This window comes from Sus scrofa, chromosome 16 (genome assembly GCF_054392235.1).
Source record: "Sus scrofa isolate SSC_HxYL_T2T_F1_AM1 chromosome 16, Sscrofa_HxYL_maternal_Yorkshire_Landrace_v2.0, whole genome shotgun sequence".
Lineage (NCBI taxonomy): Eukaryota > Metazoa > Chordata > Mammalia > Artiodactyla > Suidae > Sus > Sus scrofa.
In genome coordinates, this window is record NC_139398.1 from 17,768,069 (window position 1) to 17,786,443 (window position 18,375).

General features: G+C 43.9%; 1 protein-coding gene across 1 annotated transcript in view; it reads right to left on the reverse strand.

Annotated features, from left to right (window-relative positions):
- LOC146395457 (cytoplasmic 60S subunit biogenesis factor ZNF622-like) overlaps positions 1-17,398 on the reverse strand; it is a 36,343-nt gene extending 18,945 nt beyond the window's left edge. Inside the window, exons 1-6 of the mRNA XM_085001737.1 lie at positions 16,682-17,398; positions 15,705-15,965; positions 14,991-15,153; positions 11,699-11,811; positions 7,042-7,185; positions 5,258-5,881 (exon numbers count right to left, since the gene is read on the reverse strand). Of these exons, the coding sequence (XP_084857863.1) occupies positions 5,754-5,881; positions 7,042-7,185; positions 11,699-11,811; positions 14,991-15,153; positions 15,705-15,965; positions 16,682-17,294 (1,422 nt within the window). The 5' untranslated portion in view covers positions 17,295-17,398 and the 3' untranslated portion in view covers positions 5,258-5,753. The remainder of the gene's footprint in view (positions 1-5,257; positions 5,882-7,041; positions 7,186-11,698; positions 11,812-14,990; positions 15,154-15,704; positions 15,966-16,681) is intronic.
- Positions 17,399-18,375: the final 977 nt, after the last annotated feature.

Below are 18,375 nucleotides of genomic sequence, written 5' to 3' on the forward strand. Positions count from 1 at the left end.
ACTGTCTCCCTACCATAATGCTTTGAAGATAAGCACCAGTCTGCAAACAAGGTTTGTGAATGACAAATTCTTGTGTCTGTGAACTCTTCAAATTGTAAAGACTGGCTGGCCATGGGATGGTTTGTACTGTCTCCTCCTTTGCACATGATGTATTGTACCTAATTGCCCTTAAATTGTACTAAGTTTAGTTAAGATAGAGTTCTTAAAACATGATGTACTGTACCTAATTGCCCCTAAATTGTACCCACTAAGTTTAGTTAAAACAAAGATCTTAAAACACAATGTATAGCTGCTATACCATGTAATAGTTAACCAATGTACTTTTAACACTGTAATCTGTAGCAAAAAGCTGTCTATATAATCAACCACTTATGCCAATAAAATTTGAGCAGTCCAGTGCCCTGAAAGAAGGGACAAAGAGGCTGTCTCTGTAATTGTACATTCGCCTGACGCCGAGTCCCTCTCCTACTGGGAAAAAGTATACACTCCCCGGCCTCCCCGGCCGCTGGAGCTGGCCTCCAGCATATATTGACAACCTAATTCCTAAAGTAATGGTATTAGGAGTACCTTTGAGAGGTGATTAGGCACAGACCTCAAACCCGGGAAAGGACAGAATAAGACGTCTACAACTAGGAAGAAGGCCCTCACCAGACCATGACGGCCCCCTGATCTTGTACTTGCAGCCTCCAGAACTGTAAGAAATAGTTTTATTGATTATAAGCCACCCAGTATGTGGTATTTTGTTACAGCAGCCCAAATGGACTAAGAGGATTGTGTTACTATTCCAGGAGGCCCAACCTCTACCTTTGATCTCCTGCCACACCCCCCTTGCTTCTGTCTCCAAGGAGGTTGGGCTACACCACCCTCTCATCTAGGCTAAGCTGTTCAAAAGTCGCTTAACATAACAAAATACTTTTATCACCTTCATCATGGAGCAGTATTCCCCTCTCTCTCCACACACATACACCTCTTCTTTATCCATTCATCTGTGGTCCAACATTTAGGTTGCCTTCATGTCTTGGCTATTTTAAGCAGAGCTGCTATGAACATAGGGGTGCATGTATCTTTTTAAAAGTCTTTTTAGGGCCATACTTGCAGCAAATGGAAGTTCCCAGGCTAGGGGTCGAACCGGAGCTGCAGCTGATGGGCGACACCACAGCCACAGCCATGCCAGATCCAAGCCACATCTGCAACCTATGCTGAGGCTTTCGGCAACACAGGATCCTTAACCCACTGAGCTGAGGCCAGGGATCAAATCCACACCCTCACGGATACTAGTTGGGTTCTTAACCTGCTGAGCCACAAGGGGAACTCCCTGCCATATTTCTTTTCAAATTAGTTTTTAAATCTTTTCTGGCTATATGCCCAGGAGTGGAATCCTTGGATCATATGGTAACTCTATTTTTAGTTTAAGGAACTTCCATACTGTTTTCCATAGTGACTGTACAAATTTACATCCCTACCAACGGTGTACAGGGGTTCCCTTCTCTCTACAGCTTCTTCAGCATTTGTTATTTGTAGACTTTTTAATGATGCCACGTCTGCAACCTACACCACAGCTCACGGGAACGCCGGATCATTAACCCACTGAGCAAGGCCAGGGATCGAACCCGCAACCTCATGGTTCCTAATCGGATTCGTTAACCACTGCGCCATAACGGGAACTCCCTCATTGTCATTTTGATTTGTATTTCTCTATTAGTGACATTGAGCAACTTTTCAAGTTCCTATTAGCTATTTTTTGTCCCCTTTGGAAAGACATCTATTCAGGTCTTCTGCCCATTTTTCAATTGCATTGTTATTCTGATATTGAGTTGTATTGTCTCATACATTGTATATTTGTGATATTATCCCCTTATCAGTTGCATCATTTGCAAATATTTTCTTCTATTCAGCAGGTTGTCTTTTAATTTTTGTCAATGGTTTCCGTTGCTGTGAAAAATCTTTTAAGTTTAGTTGGGTCCTAGTTGCTTATTTTTCTGTTATTTTGGGAAACTGATCAAAGAAAATATTGCTACAATATGTGTCAAAAACTGTATTGTGGTCTCTTCTAGAAGTTTTATGGTTTCAGGTTTCACATTTAGGTCCTTAAACCATTTTGAGTTTATTTTCCTATGTGGTATGAGGGAATACTTTAAACTCAATGTTTTACACATGGTTGTCCAGTTTTCCCAGCACCATGTCTTGAAGAGACTGTATATTCTCCATTGTATATTCTCACCTTCTTTGTCTTAGGTTAATTGACCATAGGTGTGTGGGTTTATTTCTGGGCTCTCTATTCTGTTCCATTGATCTATGTGACTGTTTTTATTCTGATACCACACTGTTTTGATTACTCTAGCTTTATGGTATAGTCTGAAGCAGGTTTCAGGGGAGGGTTATACCTCCAGTATTATTCTTTTTTTAAGTGCCAACAAAGTGGACACTTTAAAAGAAATATACAAACTTCTAGAAACATAGAGCCTACCAAGACTGAGTCAAGAAGAAAAAGACAATTTGAATATACCAATCACTAGACGTGGAAATTAAATTAAAAAAAAAAAAAAAACAGGAGTTCCCGTCGTGGCGCAGTGGTTAACGAATCCGACTAGGAACCATGAGGTTGCAGATTTGGTCCCTGCCCTTGCTCAGTGGGTTAACGATCCGGTGTTGCCGTGAGCTGTGTTGTAGGTCGCAGACACAGCTTGGATCCTGCGTTGCTGTGGCTCTGGCATAGGCTGGCAGCTACAGCTCCGATTAGACCCCTAGCCTGGGAACCTCCATATGCCATGGAAGCAGCCCTAGAAAAGGCAAAAGGACCAAAAAAAAAAAAAAAACCAAACACAAAAAACACTTGAAGCAAACAAAAATCCCCAGCAGGATGACCTCCAGGAGAATTCTACCAAGCACATGAAGAAAAACTAATATCTGTCCTTCTAAAACCACCCCAAAAAAGTAAAGAGGAAGGAACATTACCAAATTTACTCGGTGAGGCCACAATTATCCTGAACCAAAACCAGACAAGACACTATAAACCACCCCCCAAATTACAGGCCAGTATCTTTAATCAATATAGATGTAAAAATCCTCAACAAAATATTAGCAAACTGCATCCAAAAATATACAAATACCATGATCATGTTAGATATATTCCAAGGTCACAGGTGTGTTCACATATGAAAACAATCAATGTGACACAGTGCATTAAAAAAAGGGTATAAAGTTCCTTGGTGGCTCAATGGGTTAAGAATCTGGCATTGTCACTGCTGTGGCACGAGTTTGATCCCTGGCCTAGGGACTTCCGCATGCTGCAGGGTGAAGCCAAAAAAAAAAAAGAAAAGAAAAAAGGATAAAAATCATATAATCATCTCAATAGAAGCAGAATAAAACATTTGACAAAATTCAACACCCATTCATGATAAAAAATTTCATCAAGGTAGGTGTAGAGGGAACTATATCCAATCTCCTGAGACAGACCATGATGGAAAATAATATAAAAGGTGTATATATATGTATGATTGAGTCAATTTGCTGTACAGCAGAAATTGGCATAGCATTGTAAATCAACTATAATTAAAAAAAAAAAAGTAGGTACAGAGGGAGCATATCAACATAGTAAGGCCAATTAGGACAAATCCACAGCCAACATAATACTCAATGGTGAAAAGCTGAAGGGCTTGCCACTAAATTCAGGGAACAAGACAAGGATGCCCATAATCACCACTTCTATTCAACAAAGTATTGGAAATCCTAGTCATAGCAATCAGACAAGAAAAAGAAATATAATTTAGTAAAACTGGAAGAGTAGAGGTAAAACAGTCATTATTTGGGATAACAGGAACTCTATATAGAGAACAGTAGTCTACAGCAAAACCTATTATAACTAACAGATGAATTCAATAATGTGGCAACAAGATTAATATATAGAAATAAGTTGCACTTATATACATTAATAATGAAACATCAGGGAGTAAAAAAAAAAAATCCAGTTTTTAAATTACAACAAAAAAAATAAAGGAGGTGAAAGACCTATACTCTAAAAACTATTAAACACTGATGATGGAAAATGAAGATGATTCAAAGAAACTAAAAGCTGGCATTCCCTTCGTGTCTCAGCGGAAACGAATCTGCCTAGCATCCATGAGGACTCGGGTTTGATCCCTGGTCTCACTCAGTGAGTAAGGATCCAGTGTTGCCATGAGCCGTGGTGTGGGTGGCAGACACGGCTCAGATCTGGCGTTGCTATGGCTGTGGCATGGGCCAGTGACTATAGCTCCAATTTGACCCCTAGCCTGGGAACTTCCAGAATTTCCATATGCTTTGGGGGCAGCCCTAAAAAGAAAGCAAGAAAAAAAAAAAAAAAAAAGACAAAGAAACTAAAAGCTATCCCATGCTCCTGGATTGAAAGAATAAGTATTATTAAAATGGTCCTATTGACCAAAACAATCTACAATCTTAATGCAATCTCTATCAAAATATCCATGATACTTATCAGAACTAGAATACATAATCCTAAAATTTATGTGGAATCACAAAAGATGCTGAATAAGTACATGATGAGTGAAAAAAACCCAGAAAGAAAAATGAAACTGACAAGGGTTTGTATGCACAATGTTACATTCATTCAGTTAAATATAAAGTCAAATATACCTCAAGCCAAGCACTACATCGTTTCCCAGGATATGAATTATGTGTCAAACACAAAACGGTGGGGTACAGGTGTGGGGAGAATGTTTGAAAACACGATGAAGGAGTGAAATTAAAACCAGGGAGCACCCTGGTTGGACAGTAAACCCAGTACTGAGGAAACAGCATTAATTCAATTCGGCATCCAAAGTTTAAAGAAAAAGACATGGCTCTAGCAAACAACAGCTGGTGAGTACAGGCTAAGGGCAAGGATGATTTCCTGGCATCCTTGAACTAACTTCTCAGAACATCCCCTTCCTCAGTGGGGACCTGCTCCACCAGGAAGAACTTGATGTACTTACTTTATGGTAGGAACGGAGAGTGATGGGTCCCTTGCTGATTTAATCAACCACACAACTACCTGTTGTATAATAAATAGCCCAATTTATAGATTTGAAAGAATAAGCCATTTTTCCAATGTCTAAAATGTAGCTCAAATGGACTTTGAATTTCTAGTATCTTAGACTTCCTATAAACTATCTAAACTCTTCAGAGATTGAATTCTATAACTATTTACACATTTTACATTTAATTTTTTCCTACTCTAAAGGAAGCCCTGGATCAGAGTGGAAGCTCTTTTATAGTAAGCCACTGACATACCCTTTCACTTCACCTGGATTTAGTGAAAGTGCCCAGAGACTGCCACCACCCCAGGAACCACAAAACTTTCCAATGACAAGACATTCAACTCTGCTCCTCCAGAAGCTGCAAAGCTGTCTTACAGAGGTCCCAGTGGTAAGGTCTTCTTCTGAAAGTTCAAACCAGGTTTGGAGCAGCAGTCACGTTGCTCCGAGTTGCTCACACTATCCTGACGGCCCTAAATCAGACACAAGCTGAGACAACAAAGCAACTCTCAGGAGCAGGGCAGAGCCTGCACCCAGGACACACAGCACTTACTCTGTGAAAACAGGACCTTTCAACCCTGCCCACAGATGACATGAGACCCAATATGATTCTGACTTTATTATCAGGTCAGGACAGAGCAAGCGCAGCAGCAAAAGGGGCTGCTGCCCAATCCCGCTGCCACGGTCCTCAGGCGAGGACGATGCTTGAGCGGGACACAGACGGCGCCTCAGTCCCCGGCCCACTCAGAACATCACTTGGGGCCTGAAGTGCATCTGCTTGGTGGCATTGTTCTTCACGCCCATCTTCAGCAGCCATTTCGACTTCATCCTCTGGACATACTGCATGTCCCGCTGGCGCACGAGAGCTGCTCCTGGGGTGGCAAAGGGGGCAAGAAAGCAAGCCAAGGTCTGTGACCTGGGATCAGAGAAAACCCACCTTGCAGAGAATCAAACCTGGTTTGGGGCAACTGGGTTCTTATATTTAAACAAGAGTTATCATCTGGGGTCTCTATCCAGTGGACCTTGGTGGGGTGGGGTGGGGGTTCATGTGTACCCCGGAATCACACACCAGAACTTCTCTCTGTGCACATTCCTCTGGGATGAGTCTCCTGAGCTCTCATCATCTGAAAAGGTCTGTAAGCCCCAAATCTGAAGTCCCCATTGATCAGCGGGACAGAGAAAGGCAGACCAGCAGTCAAGTCAGACAAGAATTACTGATAGGACTAAGGTGAAGGCAGTGTCCGTGAGCCTCAAGTGCCTCACAGCCCACAGGGCACTACAGTGAAGGAACCATGTGTATGTAACAGAGGCATTTGCAATGGATTTCAGTGTCAGAGCTTCCGGGCCATCAGCGGGCAGCTCTCCTGTCACCCTCTCCACTGTCTTCAAGGGGATTGATGTTCTCCTCTAAGACAGCAATTTCAGTAGATGGTCTGCTTCATTCTATTGACTCTTACAACATGTTCTATGGAAAATGACAAGAGGACTGATGGCTGGCTTTACTGTGCACTATGTCACACATGCTTTATGACTAGCAATGGGCACAGCTCTGCAAGTTCGGTCCTACTCTTATCACCTCCATTTTATAAGAAAACAGAGGCTTCAGTTAATTAAATCACTCACACTCATGTTATAAGAACCAACAAGAAAATCTGGTGAGTTGTATTTGACCCCACAGCTCAGGCCATTGCCATGAGAATACTATTTCATTCCTGGTGAAACATTCAGGAAAATTTCAACCTTTGGTCATGAGCAAACAATTCCTTTCATGACCATTATCTTAGGAAAAAGTTACTGCAATATGTGCAGTTTTTAGCAAGTTACTGCACCAGGAACATGAAGGCTTTAAGTCACGGAACTCTGCGCTTATCTCCATGATGCCGCAAGTGGTCACAGGAGCCCCTGGAGCCAAGAAGTGGGAAGCTCCCCCTAGAGGATCTAAAAGGACAAAGCGAACAACATCCACTTCCACCCAGAGGCCCCGCGTGGAGGGTAGGTTCCTGGGCTGGTTGTGCTGTCAGCCGGGACCTACCTGTGCTGCCCGTCCAGCCCAGGGCTCTGTACTGCTGGAGCACCCGGCCCACAGCCTTCTGATTCCTGGCAACCGCCACAGCTCTGGATAAGCCAAACCGCTGTTTGTAGTATCTCATCAAGGAGCGATGACCCACTCTGGCACCTGTTTTTCAAAAGAACAATATTGAGTTTGATTGATTTTCAAGGCAGAGCTAGAAAGCAAGCGCTTTCTGAATCAGACTGGTCACCTTTATCTAGCTGGAAACTGGCTATGCCAGAGGAAACAGTGCTCTACCTGCTGACGAAAGATGAAGCCACATGTTAAAGAATGAAAGATGGAGTAGTGAGATTCAAGAAAAGAGACAAGGGTGAAAAGCTGAAAGTATTTCTTCTATGATCAGAAAGCAGACAAGGATGCCCAGTCTTGCCACTTTTATTCTATAGTTTTGGATAGTTAGACATAGTTCCTAATCGCAGCAATCAGAGAAAAATAAATAAATTAAAGGAATCCAAAATGGAAAAGAAAACTGTCTCTGTTTGCAGGTGATATATAGAAAATCCTAAATACACTACCAAAAAACTATCAGAGCTCATCAGTGAATTTGCTAAAGTTGCTGAAAACAAAATTAATATACAGAAATCTGTTGCATTTCTATTCAGGAAAAGAAGTTAAGGAAACAAATATCAAAATATTTGATCAAAAGAGAAATTAAGGAAACAATCCCATTTACCACTTCATCAAAAAGAATAAAATACCTAGCAATAAAGCTAGCTAAGGAGGCCAAAAACCTGTACTCCAAAAATTGTAAGACAAAGAGGACTCAAACAGATGGAAAGATATACTATGTTCTTGGATTGGAAGAATCATATTGTTAAGACGACCATATTACCTAAGGCAATCCTCAGATTTAATGCAATCTCTTATCAAATTACCAATGGCATTTTTCACAGAACTAGAAAAAAAGATTTTTAAATTTGCATGGGAATACAAAAGACCCCAAATAGCCAAAACAATCTTGAGAAAGGTCAGAGCTGGAGGAATCATACTCTCTGACTTCAAATTGTATGACAAAGCTACAGTAATCAGGACAGTATGGTACTGGCATAAAAACAGACACATAGATCAATGGTACAGGATAGAAAACCCAAGAATAAACCCATGCACTTATGGTCAATTAATCTATGACAAAGATGGAAAGAATATACAATTGAAAAATGACCATCTCTTCAAGAAGTGGTGCTGGGAAAGCTAGGTAGCTAGATGTAAAAGGATGAAATTAGAACATTCCTTAACAGCCTATACAAAAATAAACTCAAAATGGATTAAAGACCTATATGTAAGACCGGATACTCTAAAAAATCCTAGGGGAAAGCATAGGCAGAACACTCTTTGACATAAATTGCAGTGGTATTTTTTTTTTTGGATCTCCCTCCTAGAATAGGGGAAATAAAAACGAAATAAACAAATGAGACCTAATTAAACTTAAATGCTTTTGCATAACAAAAAAAAAAAAACAACTGCAAACAAAATGAAAGACAACCCACAGAATGGGAGAAAATATTTGCAAATGATCAGACTGACCAACAAAGGATTATTTCCAAAATGTAAGAGCTTAATATCCAAAAAACCCAAACAATCCAATCATAAATGGGCAGAAAACCTAAAGAGAAATTTCTCCAAAGAAGACATACAGAAGGCCAAAAGGCACATTAGAAAAATGTTCAATATTGCTAATTATTAGAGAAGATACAAATCAAAACTACAATGGGGCATCACCTCACACCAGTCAGAGTGGCCATCATCAAAAAGTCTACAAAAAATAAATGCTAGAGATGGTGTGGAGAAAAGGGAGCCCTCCTATATTCTTGGTGAGAATGTAAACTGGTACACCCACCATGGAGAACAGTATGGAGAGTTCCTCAAAAAACTAAAAATAGAGTTACCGTATGATCCAGGGATCCCACTCCTGGGCACATACCCAGAAAAAAATTAAAATTCTAATTCAAAAAGATACAGGCACCCCAATGTTCACAGTAGTGCCATTTACAAGAGCCAAGACATGGAAGCAACCTAAACGTCCATCAACAGATGAATGGATGGAGTTCCCGTTGTGGCTCAGTGGTTAACAAATCCGACTAGGAACCATGAGGTTGCAGGTTCGATCCCTGGCCTTACTCAGTGGGTTGAGGATCTGGCGTTGCTGTGAGCTGTAATGTAGGTTGCAGACGCGGCTCGGATCCCGCGTTGCTATGGCTCTGGCGTAGGCCGGTGGCTACAGCTCCGATTCGACCCCTAGCCTGGGAATCTTCATATGCCACGGCAGCAGCCCAAGAAATGGCAAAAAGACAAAAAAAAAAAAAACAGATGAATGGATAAAGAAAATGTGATACATATATACAATGGAATATTTCAGCCATAAAAAGGAATGAAACAGTGCCATTTTCAGCAACATGGATGGACCTAGAGATTATCATATTAAGTGAAGCAAGTCAAAGAAAAACAAATATAGGATACCACCTATATGTGAGATCTAAAAAAAATGATGGAAATAAACTTATTTACAAAACAGAAATAGACTCACTGACATAGAAAACAAACTCACGGTTACCAAAGGGGACACAGGGGTTGGGGGTTGGGAGAGTAAATTAGGAGTTGGGGATTAACACACACACACACTATCATATCTAAAATAGATAAACAGGGACCTACTGTATAGCACCAGGAACTATTTTCAATTTCTTATAATAACTTATATTGGAAAAGAACCGGACAAAGAATAGATATATAACTCAATCACACTGTTGTACATCTGAGACTAACATTGTAAATTAACTGTATTTCAATTTTTAAAAATGATTTAAAAAGAGAGATAATGGTAAGTCACTGTCAAGTGCAAATCTCAGCAGCTGTACTTACAAGGCCCTCGGAAGTAAGGAATTTCAACTTTCTTTACTTTTTAATACAAAAAAGACTAAGTACAGCTAAAGGCCCTGATGTTTAAATCTACAGTCCAGACTGGGTTTTGAAGAGAAACCAATCCACTTTTCCTTTGCTTAAATTCTCTACTGCAGTGGTTCTCAAACAGTGCAGATTTTATCCCTAGAGGATATATGGCAATGATTGGAGAATTTGGGGTTTTCACAGCTATAGGGAGGCTCCTGGCTAGTGGTTAGAGGCCAAGGATACGGCTAAACACATACAATGCACAGGACAGCCCAACTATAACAAAGAACATCTACAGTGCTAAGGTTGAACAACCCTGCCCTATTGCTTTCTAAATGATGGAAGTCATCCGGTGTGCTGGAGTTTTAAAAGATGATTAAGCTGAATTCTCTCTACAGCATTTGCTTATTTGGAAGGATCTGGTAAAACCATGCCAGTTAATCAAAGCTTCAAAAATACATTATATGGACTACCTGCTCTTTTATAGTCTTTTAGAAAAGAAGTTATTAAACAAATAGTCCTTAAAAATAAATTATTTAACTTATTTCTGAGGTTCTGCTTTGTTATTTTCACCAGAGGAAAATGAGATTAGGTCCTCTTGATAGATTTAGGCCTGTTTTGCTACTGTGTATTGTACAGGCCCCAGTATTATACTGCCTGATAGCTTCCTTCTCACTGTAGAAGAATTATATCCCCAAGACAAGCTCTGCCTACACTGAACTGTCCTCCAACTGTCATTGTCCAAAGCTGTCCTTAGCCTTAGAAGGTTGTTGTTCTGGGTTAAGCAGGCTTGTCTGTACCTAAGCAGTGATATTTCATGTTGAACAGCAACACAAGGTGGCTTCTTCATGGAAGCGGTCTCCCCTGGCAGCGAGGCTGCTCCTGCCCCCCCATTACTGCAAATCTCCTAGGTAGCAGAGGGAAGTGGGAAAAGGGCTTCGCTGACGAGGTCCATGGTCCTGGGAAAATTATTCAACCTGTGTAAGAGTCAGTTGGTTCATATGTCAAACAAAGATAATAGAATCTTACTCACAGCCTTGCTGTAAAGATTAAAAAAACTGCCTCAACATGTTAAATGCCGTAAATATGAGGTATTATTAGGATTGTATTATCATTCCCTATCCTTTTCAGAGGCTCCCTTTCCTTAGCTGCTCTCCCTCCTATCAGCTAACATAACACTATAATCAACATTATTCGCTTCTCATAGTCATGGTTTTCCTTCTTGCTGTCATATCTGGGATAAATTCCCACTACTTTGAATCCTGATCCCCAAAGGAAGGAGGCAATCCAAACTCCAACAAACTTGGAGGTTGTCAATCAGATCTATCCAGGCCAGACTACCATGTGCAAGTCCAAACAACGCAAGGAAACAGGAATTGGTTCAAGAAATAAGAGCAAAGTCAAGTCTAACAAGAAAAACCTAAATGGGCACCAAAAAAACCAGATAATGAAGAGAAAATAATAGGTCTATGTATTGAAAAGAAAAGCAATGACTGACCAAAGCATAATGAACCACACCAGAAGTGAGGAAGAACACTGATCCAATTTAACAAAACAGCCAAGACAAAGAAAGCTCCAGGTAACCTTCAGAGTTGACCTCAACCAGGGGAACAGGAACACACACTTTGAGTTGACGGTTCTCTCCCCTCAGTGTGGAAGGAAAGCCATGGGAACAGGCCTCTCCAATCAGCTCGGTGGCAAGAAGCTACATTTTTTGGGGAAACGCACTTACCAGAAGGGAGGATCAGCTCCATGGTGTCATCATCATATCCCAAGGGCTTTTCTGAGGGCAGTGCCTCAGTCTCATCAGGGTCCTCCCCTTCCTTGTGATCCGGGTAGCTACTCCTGAAACCATGACACGGCATCAATACCTAGACCAAGACCTCACATTTAACTAAAAGACATAAATCAGAGTTCCTGGTGACTTCGCCAGCTAAGGATCTGGTGTTGTCACTGTTGTGGCGAGGGTTCAGTCCCTGGCCCCGGAACTTCTGTATGCTGCAGGTGCAGTGGGATTGGGAGGAAGACATAAATTGTATTTGCTAATGTGAAAAACCCACTCACTACCTAAAGGGGTGCTGGTGGGAAGGGAATAAATAGATGCAGGGATCGCCAGCTGAAGAATTTTGGAGAAAAAACAACTTGTTAGCACTTTCTCTGTTGTAAAATACACAAGTTACCATGAACTCAAAATGGATCACATACTTATATGTACAGTGTAACTATAAAAACTCATAGAGGACATCATAGGACAAATTCTAGATGACTGACAGCTTGGTGATGACTTGTTATTAGGTGCCACACCAAAAGACTTGTTATTAGGTGCCACACCAAAAGCACAGGCCATGAAACAGACAATGTTTGAGCTGAATTTGGATGGATGTGGAGCAAAAGGAACCCTCATTTAGAGACAGTGGGATGCCACCGGTACAGCCACTCTGGAAGACACTTTGGAAGTTTCTGGCAAAATGAAGATACTCATAACCATAGGCTCCAGCAATTGTGCTGCCTGGTATTTACCCAAAGGAGCTGAGCCTTATGTCCATACAAAAACCTGTTTGGAGGCTTACAACTGCTAAAACATGGAAGCAACCAAGATGTACCTCAGCAGGTAAATATATAAACTATGGTACATCTAGACAATAGAATATTTTTGGAATTTACCGAAAAGAAATGAGCTATCAATCAAGGGAAGACATGGATGAGCCTTATAAGCATATTAGTAAGAGAAAGAAATCAGTCTGAAAAGGCTGCATATAATGTATGATTCTAACTATACGATGTTCTGAGAAAACTACAGAGACATGAATGATAAACTGCCAGGGGTAGGGATGGAGGAGTGATAAACAGGCGGAAAACAGAGGATTTTCAGGTCTGTGGATCTGCTCAGTATGGTATTCTAATGATGGAAAACAACTTTTTTTAAATTTTTTTTTCTTTTTTAGGGCCACATCCACAGCATATGGAGGTTCCCAGGCTAAGGGTCGAATCAGAGCTGTAGCTGCTGGCCTACACCACAGCCATAGTACCTCGGGATCCGAGGCACGTCTGTGACCTTCACCACAGCTCACAGCAAGACGGGATCCTTAACCCTCTGAGCAAGGCTGGGGATCGAATCTGAGTCCTCATGAATGCTAGACAGATTCGTTTCGACTGAGCCATGACAAGAACTCCCAGAAAACAATATTATATGTACATTCGCCCAAAATCATTGAATGGACAACATCAACAGTGAACTCTAAACTACGGACTTTGAGTGATAACTGGTGGGTCACTGTAGGTACATCGATTGTAACACATGTACTACTTGTGGGGGCTGCTAATAATAAGAGTGCCTATGCACTATGGGGTAGGGAGTTTATGGGAAATCTCTGTACCTTCTACCTAATTTTGCTGTAAACATAACATTGATTTTAAAAGAGTAAGCAGAGGTCCTATACCTGAATTCTTTCCCCTAAGTATTTGTTTCTCCCAAGGCACATTGCAAACCTGAAAGGAAAATAAGGAGAATGTAGAGGTGGAGATGTGGCTCTTGATAATTTAACCTCTACAAAAACAAGTTCTAAAAGAGTGCTGTCCAGTAACTCTATAAAGAGATTTTCTGTGTCCAGTACGGTTGCACTTTTAGTACTTTACTTTTAGTGTGCTTTTAAACACTGAGCTTTGAAATGTAAGCGGTGAAGAATTCAATTTTAAAATTTTGATATTAATTTTTAATTAATGTAAATAGCCAATGATCACTCCTACCTAGTATTTATCATATTGCACACTAAGGTTTAGAAGAGTCTTTGGAGTTCCCTTCATAGCTCAGTGGTTAACGAATCCGACTAGGAAGGATAAGGTTGCAGGTTCGATCCCTGGCCTTGCTCAGTGGGTTAGGGATCCGGCATTGCCCTGAGCTGTGGTGTAGGTTGCAGATGTAGCTCAGATCCCTGCATGGCTGTGGCTCTGGCGTAGGACGGTGGCTACAGCTCCTACTGGACACCTGGCCTGGTAACCTCCATATGCCTGGGGAGCGGCCCAAGAAATGGCAAAAAGACACACACACAGAAAAGAATAGTCTCCATGTTTCTGGAAATATCAACAAATACACAAAAAATAATTAAAGAAGTACATGTTAAAAAGTGAACAGTAATGCAGATAACTCTATAGAAAAACAGACCAAAAACATAACCAGAAACAACACAGGAGATAAGCTACATGGTCAATTAATATGTAAAAATGTTCTCAACTACATTAGTCCCCCTCAGGGAAATGTAAATTTAAAGCACAATGGATGCCACTACACAACCACCAAAGCAACTGCAATAACAAACTCTCCCTCGGGACAAGTGAGAAATGAGAAATCAGGAGAAAAATGCACAAGCACAACTTAAATGCCTAAGACTTGTCTAAACTCCTGTTTTATCAGATGGACTCTGCACACCTGGCAAGGTCATTACACACAACTGCTTGCAGGGCACCCCTGTGCTAGGTCATAGGCATCCAACACTAGCAACAAGTTGTTCCACAATTCCTAGCATGAATGCCTACCCTGATGTAGGAATCAATTAAGATGTGAGCTAAAGGGGGGAGAACTTCTCCAACAAGTGCCTGGGGTGGGCCTAGGGCAGCCACCACCTCCTTTCCCTGAGCAGACAGCTGGTGAGTCAAGGGCTCTCACGGAAACCAAGATGGAAACCTAATTTCCCCGCCTCCGCTCCTCAGGTAACTGGCAAAATGGAACTTCTCACCATGGAGACCACAACAGCAACCAAAACAGCAAGTCTGCACATCAGGTAAGATTCACTTTGGCCTGAGATCTTCTCTTTATCGGATAGATGTGTGCGTTTAACTCAAGAGATACTCAGTTCCCCACAAAATCTACAAAATTACAGGGAACGACCACCTCACCTCCCACAGAAATGTTCTGAGAGGTATTAGCCATGCTAGGTTGGACAGCATGCCAGGCAGGGGCACACCTCTACCACTTCAAAGATCCTACGAGCACCTCACTCCCCCCACATTACAAACCACAGACTTACCTAAAATCATAGAAGTCTGCAAATTCCAAAAGAGCATCCCCATCTGTGAAGAGCTTACAGTGGCTCCTGTCATGCATGTGAGCCTGCACGGCTTCCGTGGAGTAGAAGGACTTCCCTTTCTCATTGCACCACAAGCAAATCTTCCCAACACCAACTTTCTCTCCTGCAAACGTCAGTGGAGAAAAGAAAAAAACACATATGTATATATGCGAAAGCAGCTTTTTGCAGCCAGATTAATCTCACCATCCATCTCCACAATTCAAAAAACAGTGCATCAGGTTTTGGACTCTCCCAAAATCAGCAGGTCATCCAATCCAAGACTAAGCAGGAGTTCCCGTGGTGGCGCAGTGGTTAACGAATCCGACTAGGAACCATGAGGTTGCGGGTTCGGTCCCTGCCCTTGCTCAGTGGGTTAACGATCCGGCGTTGCCGTGAGCTGTGGTGTAGGTTGCAGACGCGGCTCGGATCCCGCGTTGCTATGGCTCTGGTGTAGGCCGGTGGCTCCAGCTCCGATTAGACCCCTAGCCTGGGAACCTCCATATGCCGCGGGAGTGGCCCAAGAAATAGCAAAAAAAAAAAAAAGACAAAAAAAAAAAAAAAAGACTAAGCAGATACACAAAAGTCATGCTCCCTTAAGACCTGCCCCCCCCCCCACCACCACCACCAATAATGTGGTAGCTCCTCATTAACAGAGGAAAATGCTATTATACTTACCCAAATATTTAATCAGTCCCTTAAGGTCTGACAGATACTCTACATCAGGAAGAAAGAAGCTGTGGACTTTAGTCATATGAGCCACATTCTTCACCAGGGAGCTTGAATGATGGGGACAAAATAAGCAGTCCGTTATGGGGATGGCACCAAGCGGGGGGCTTCCTCCAGCCTCTTCCTCCTCTGCATCCTGCTCCTCCTCCTCGTCCAGGGCTTCACCATCCTCACACTCCACTTCCTCATCAGAGTCAATATCCTCCCAGTCTTCAAGCCGGGCATTGGAAAAACAAAGTCAGATGAACCCCTCAGACTTAGCCTTTCGTCTACCACAGACCACTCCTGCATGGCCAAGGAATGTCTGTGTCTGGCCTTTCTTTTCCAGGGCACAGTAAACTCCCTGAAAGAGGCTTCTGCTCTGTCTCGACGCACATATGGACCCATGCAATTAGAGTTAATGGCATGTGGGATGCCAAGGGAAGGAAAAGAAAAAACAGCTCAGAAAGCCAAGGGAGGCGAGGCTGCGGGCTCCAGCCTCACATTTCAGGTTGGCTCGCTGATTCTCAACCGCTCGCTGCATCGTTTCATCAACCAAGTCAAGCGCAAAGCCAGCATAGCTAGAAATCCATTAGAAATACACACTCTACAGCAGACCGTGTGGCAGGAGCACGGCCTCAGGCGCATCCTCCTCAGTCTAAACAGAGAAGGCCACCACTCCTACAAACTGCAACGATCCCTCCCGCCGCCCAGCAGAGGTTTCAGTACTCGAATCTACAACAGCGAACTAAATACACAAAACGCCCCGCCAGGAGGCTGGCCACACCACTCACTTCAGCAAGAAGAGCATGGAAACCACCCTCACCCTTCACCCTCACTTCAAAACTGACACCTCCCCCTCCCCCTCCCCCAACGCAAACATCAATCTGGACGCTTAGGGACGGTCAATAACCTCACCCGACCCGCCCCCCAACACAGGCCCTCACCGTCGCCGTCATCCAGCTCCTCCTCACTCTCCTCCTCCCCCTGCTGCTTCGCCAACTTCCTCGCCTGCTGTTCAAACCACTGCAGCCGCGGAGGCTTCTCGGCCGGGTCCCGCTGGTGAGCCCCACGCCCTCCCGCAGCCACCGACACCGGGCTCCGGAACTCCGCCTCGAGCGCCGGGGCCGCCTTCTTGGGCGACGTGGACGGCTGCGCCTTGATGACCTGCTGGATGGCCGCGTTCACCGCATCCTTGTCCACACCGTCCACGCCCAGCCCTTTCTCCAAGTTCTTCTCATTCAGGATCGCCACCTTTCGGCTCACCGCCCGCTTCTCCAGCTCCACGTGCCGCCGGGACTTGAGGTGGTTTTCGTAGGCCTTGAAGGAGGCAAACTTCTTACTGCACACCGTGCAGTAGGTGGCCGCGCCCTTGCTCTCGGGCTCCGCCAGGGCCCGCTGCGCCCGCACCCGCTCCTGGAAGCCCTCGGCGCTGACCGGGGCCATGCCGGCCACTTTGCGCCTCAGGTTGTAGCGGTGCCAGTCCGTCTTGTAGTGCGCCCGCTGCGCCTCCGCGTCGACCAGCACCACCCGGCAGGTGTTGCAGGTGTAGGTCGCCATCGCTGGCCGGAAAATAACAGGCGACCGCGGCAGAAAGCTAGCGACCTGCGCCCTGACACCCGCACAGGGTAAGACAAACCTCGGCGCCGGGGAAAAGCCAGACTGAGTGACTTCCGGACTGGATTGCGGTAGACCCGGTCAGACAGGAAGTCCCACCTCTCGACCTTTAGCCACGCCCCCTGCCCGGGGAGTCCCCGCCTTGGCGAGGGAAGCTGCAGACTAATCCTGCCCCGCCCAGTCGGCCTGAGCTGCGTGTGGATTGGATTGGCGTGGGAAGTGGGTGGTGATTGGATAGTCCTGAGGTGGTGGTTGTTTAGATCTGCGTGAGGTGTGGGTGGTGGGGGTTGGATCAGGGTGAGTTGGGCGTTGATTGGATTGACTTGAAGCGGGTGTTCACTGGGTGGACCGAGGTGGGTGTTGCCTCGCGGTGGGTGGTGGGTGTTGATAGATAGTGCTGGGTAGCGGTGAGAACTGCGAGGCGACGAAGGCGACCACTTCGTGGGAAAGAGAAAAGTGGTGCAGGGAGGAGGAGTGATCTGGGAGACCAGCCTGCCACCTGCACCCCTACAGCCCAGGGAGTGGGTGTGAGGGAAGCCAGGGCAGCTGGTTAGTTAGCCTGTAGGTTGGACCGTCTGACCCTCACCTCGCGGGTTGGAGTCCCGGGAAGCCAGAGGCTCAGGTCGGAGGCTCAGGGAAGTCACAGGAAAGCCACTGAGCCCAGGATGGAGCCAGGGTTTTTCTGAGGTGGCTCGTGCAACGTAGGTCGCAGGGAGAGCTCCTGGATGAAGAGTTTGCATCTAGGAGCACAGGGCCCAGCCCTGACGCTGCCCGGTAGAAATAGAATCCCAGCCACCTAGGTCTTCTAAATCTAACAGTGCACACATTAAAAAAAAAAAAAAACAACATAGCGAGAGTTAAGATGGCCATACTTTGTTTAACCCAGTGTATTCGAAACACTATCATTTCAACGTGTAATCAAGACAATGGATTTATGGAGATATTTTATGTATGGGTTGTTGGTACTAAACCTTGGGATTCCAGTGTGTATTTCACAATTAACACCACACCTCAGTTCAAACTA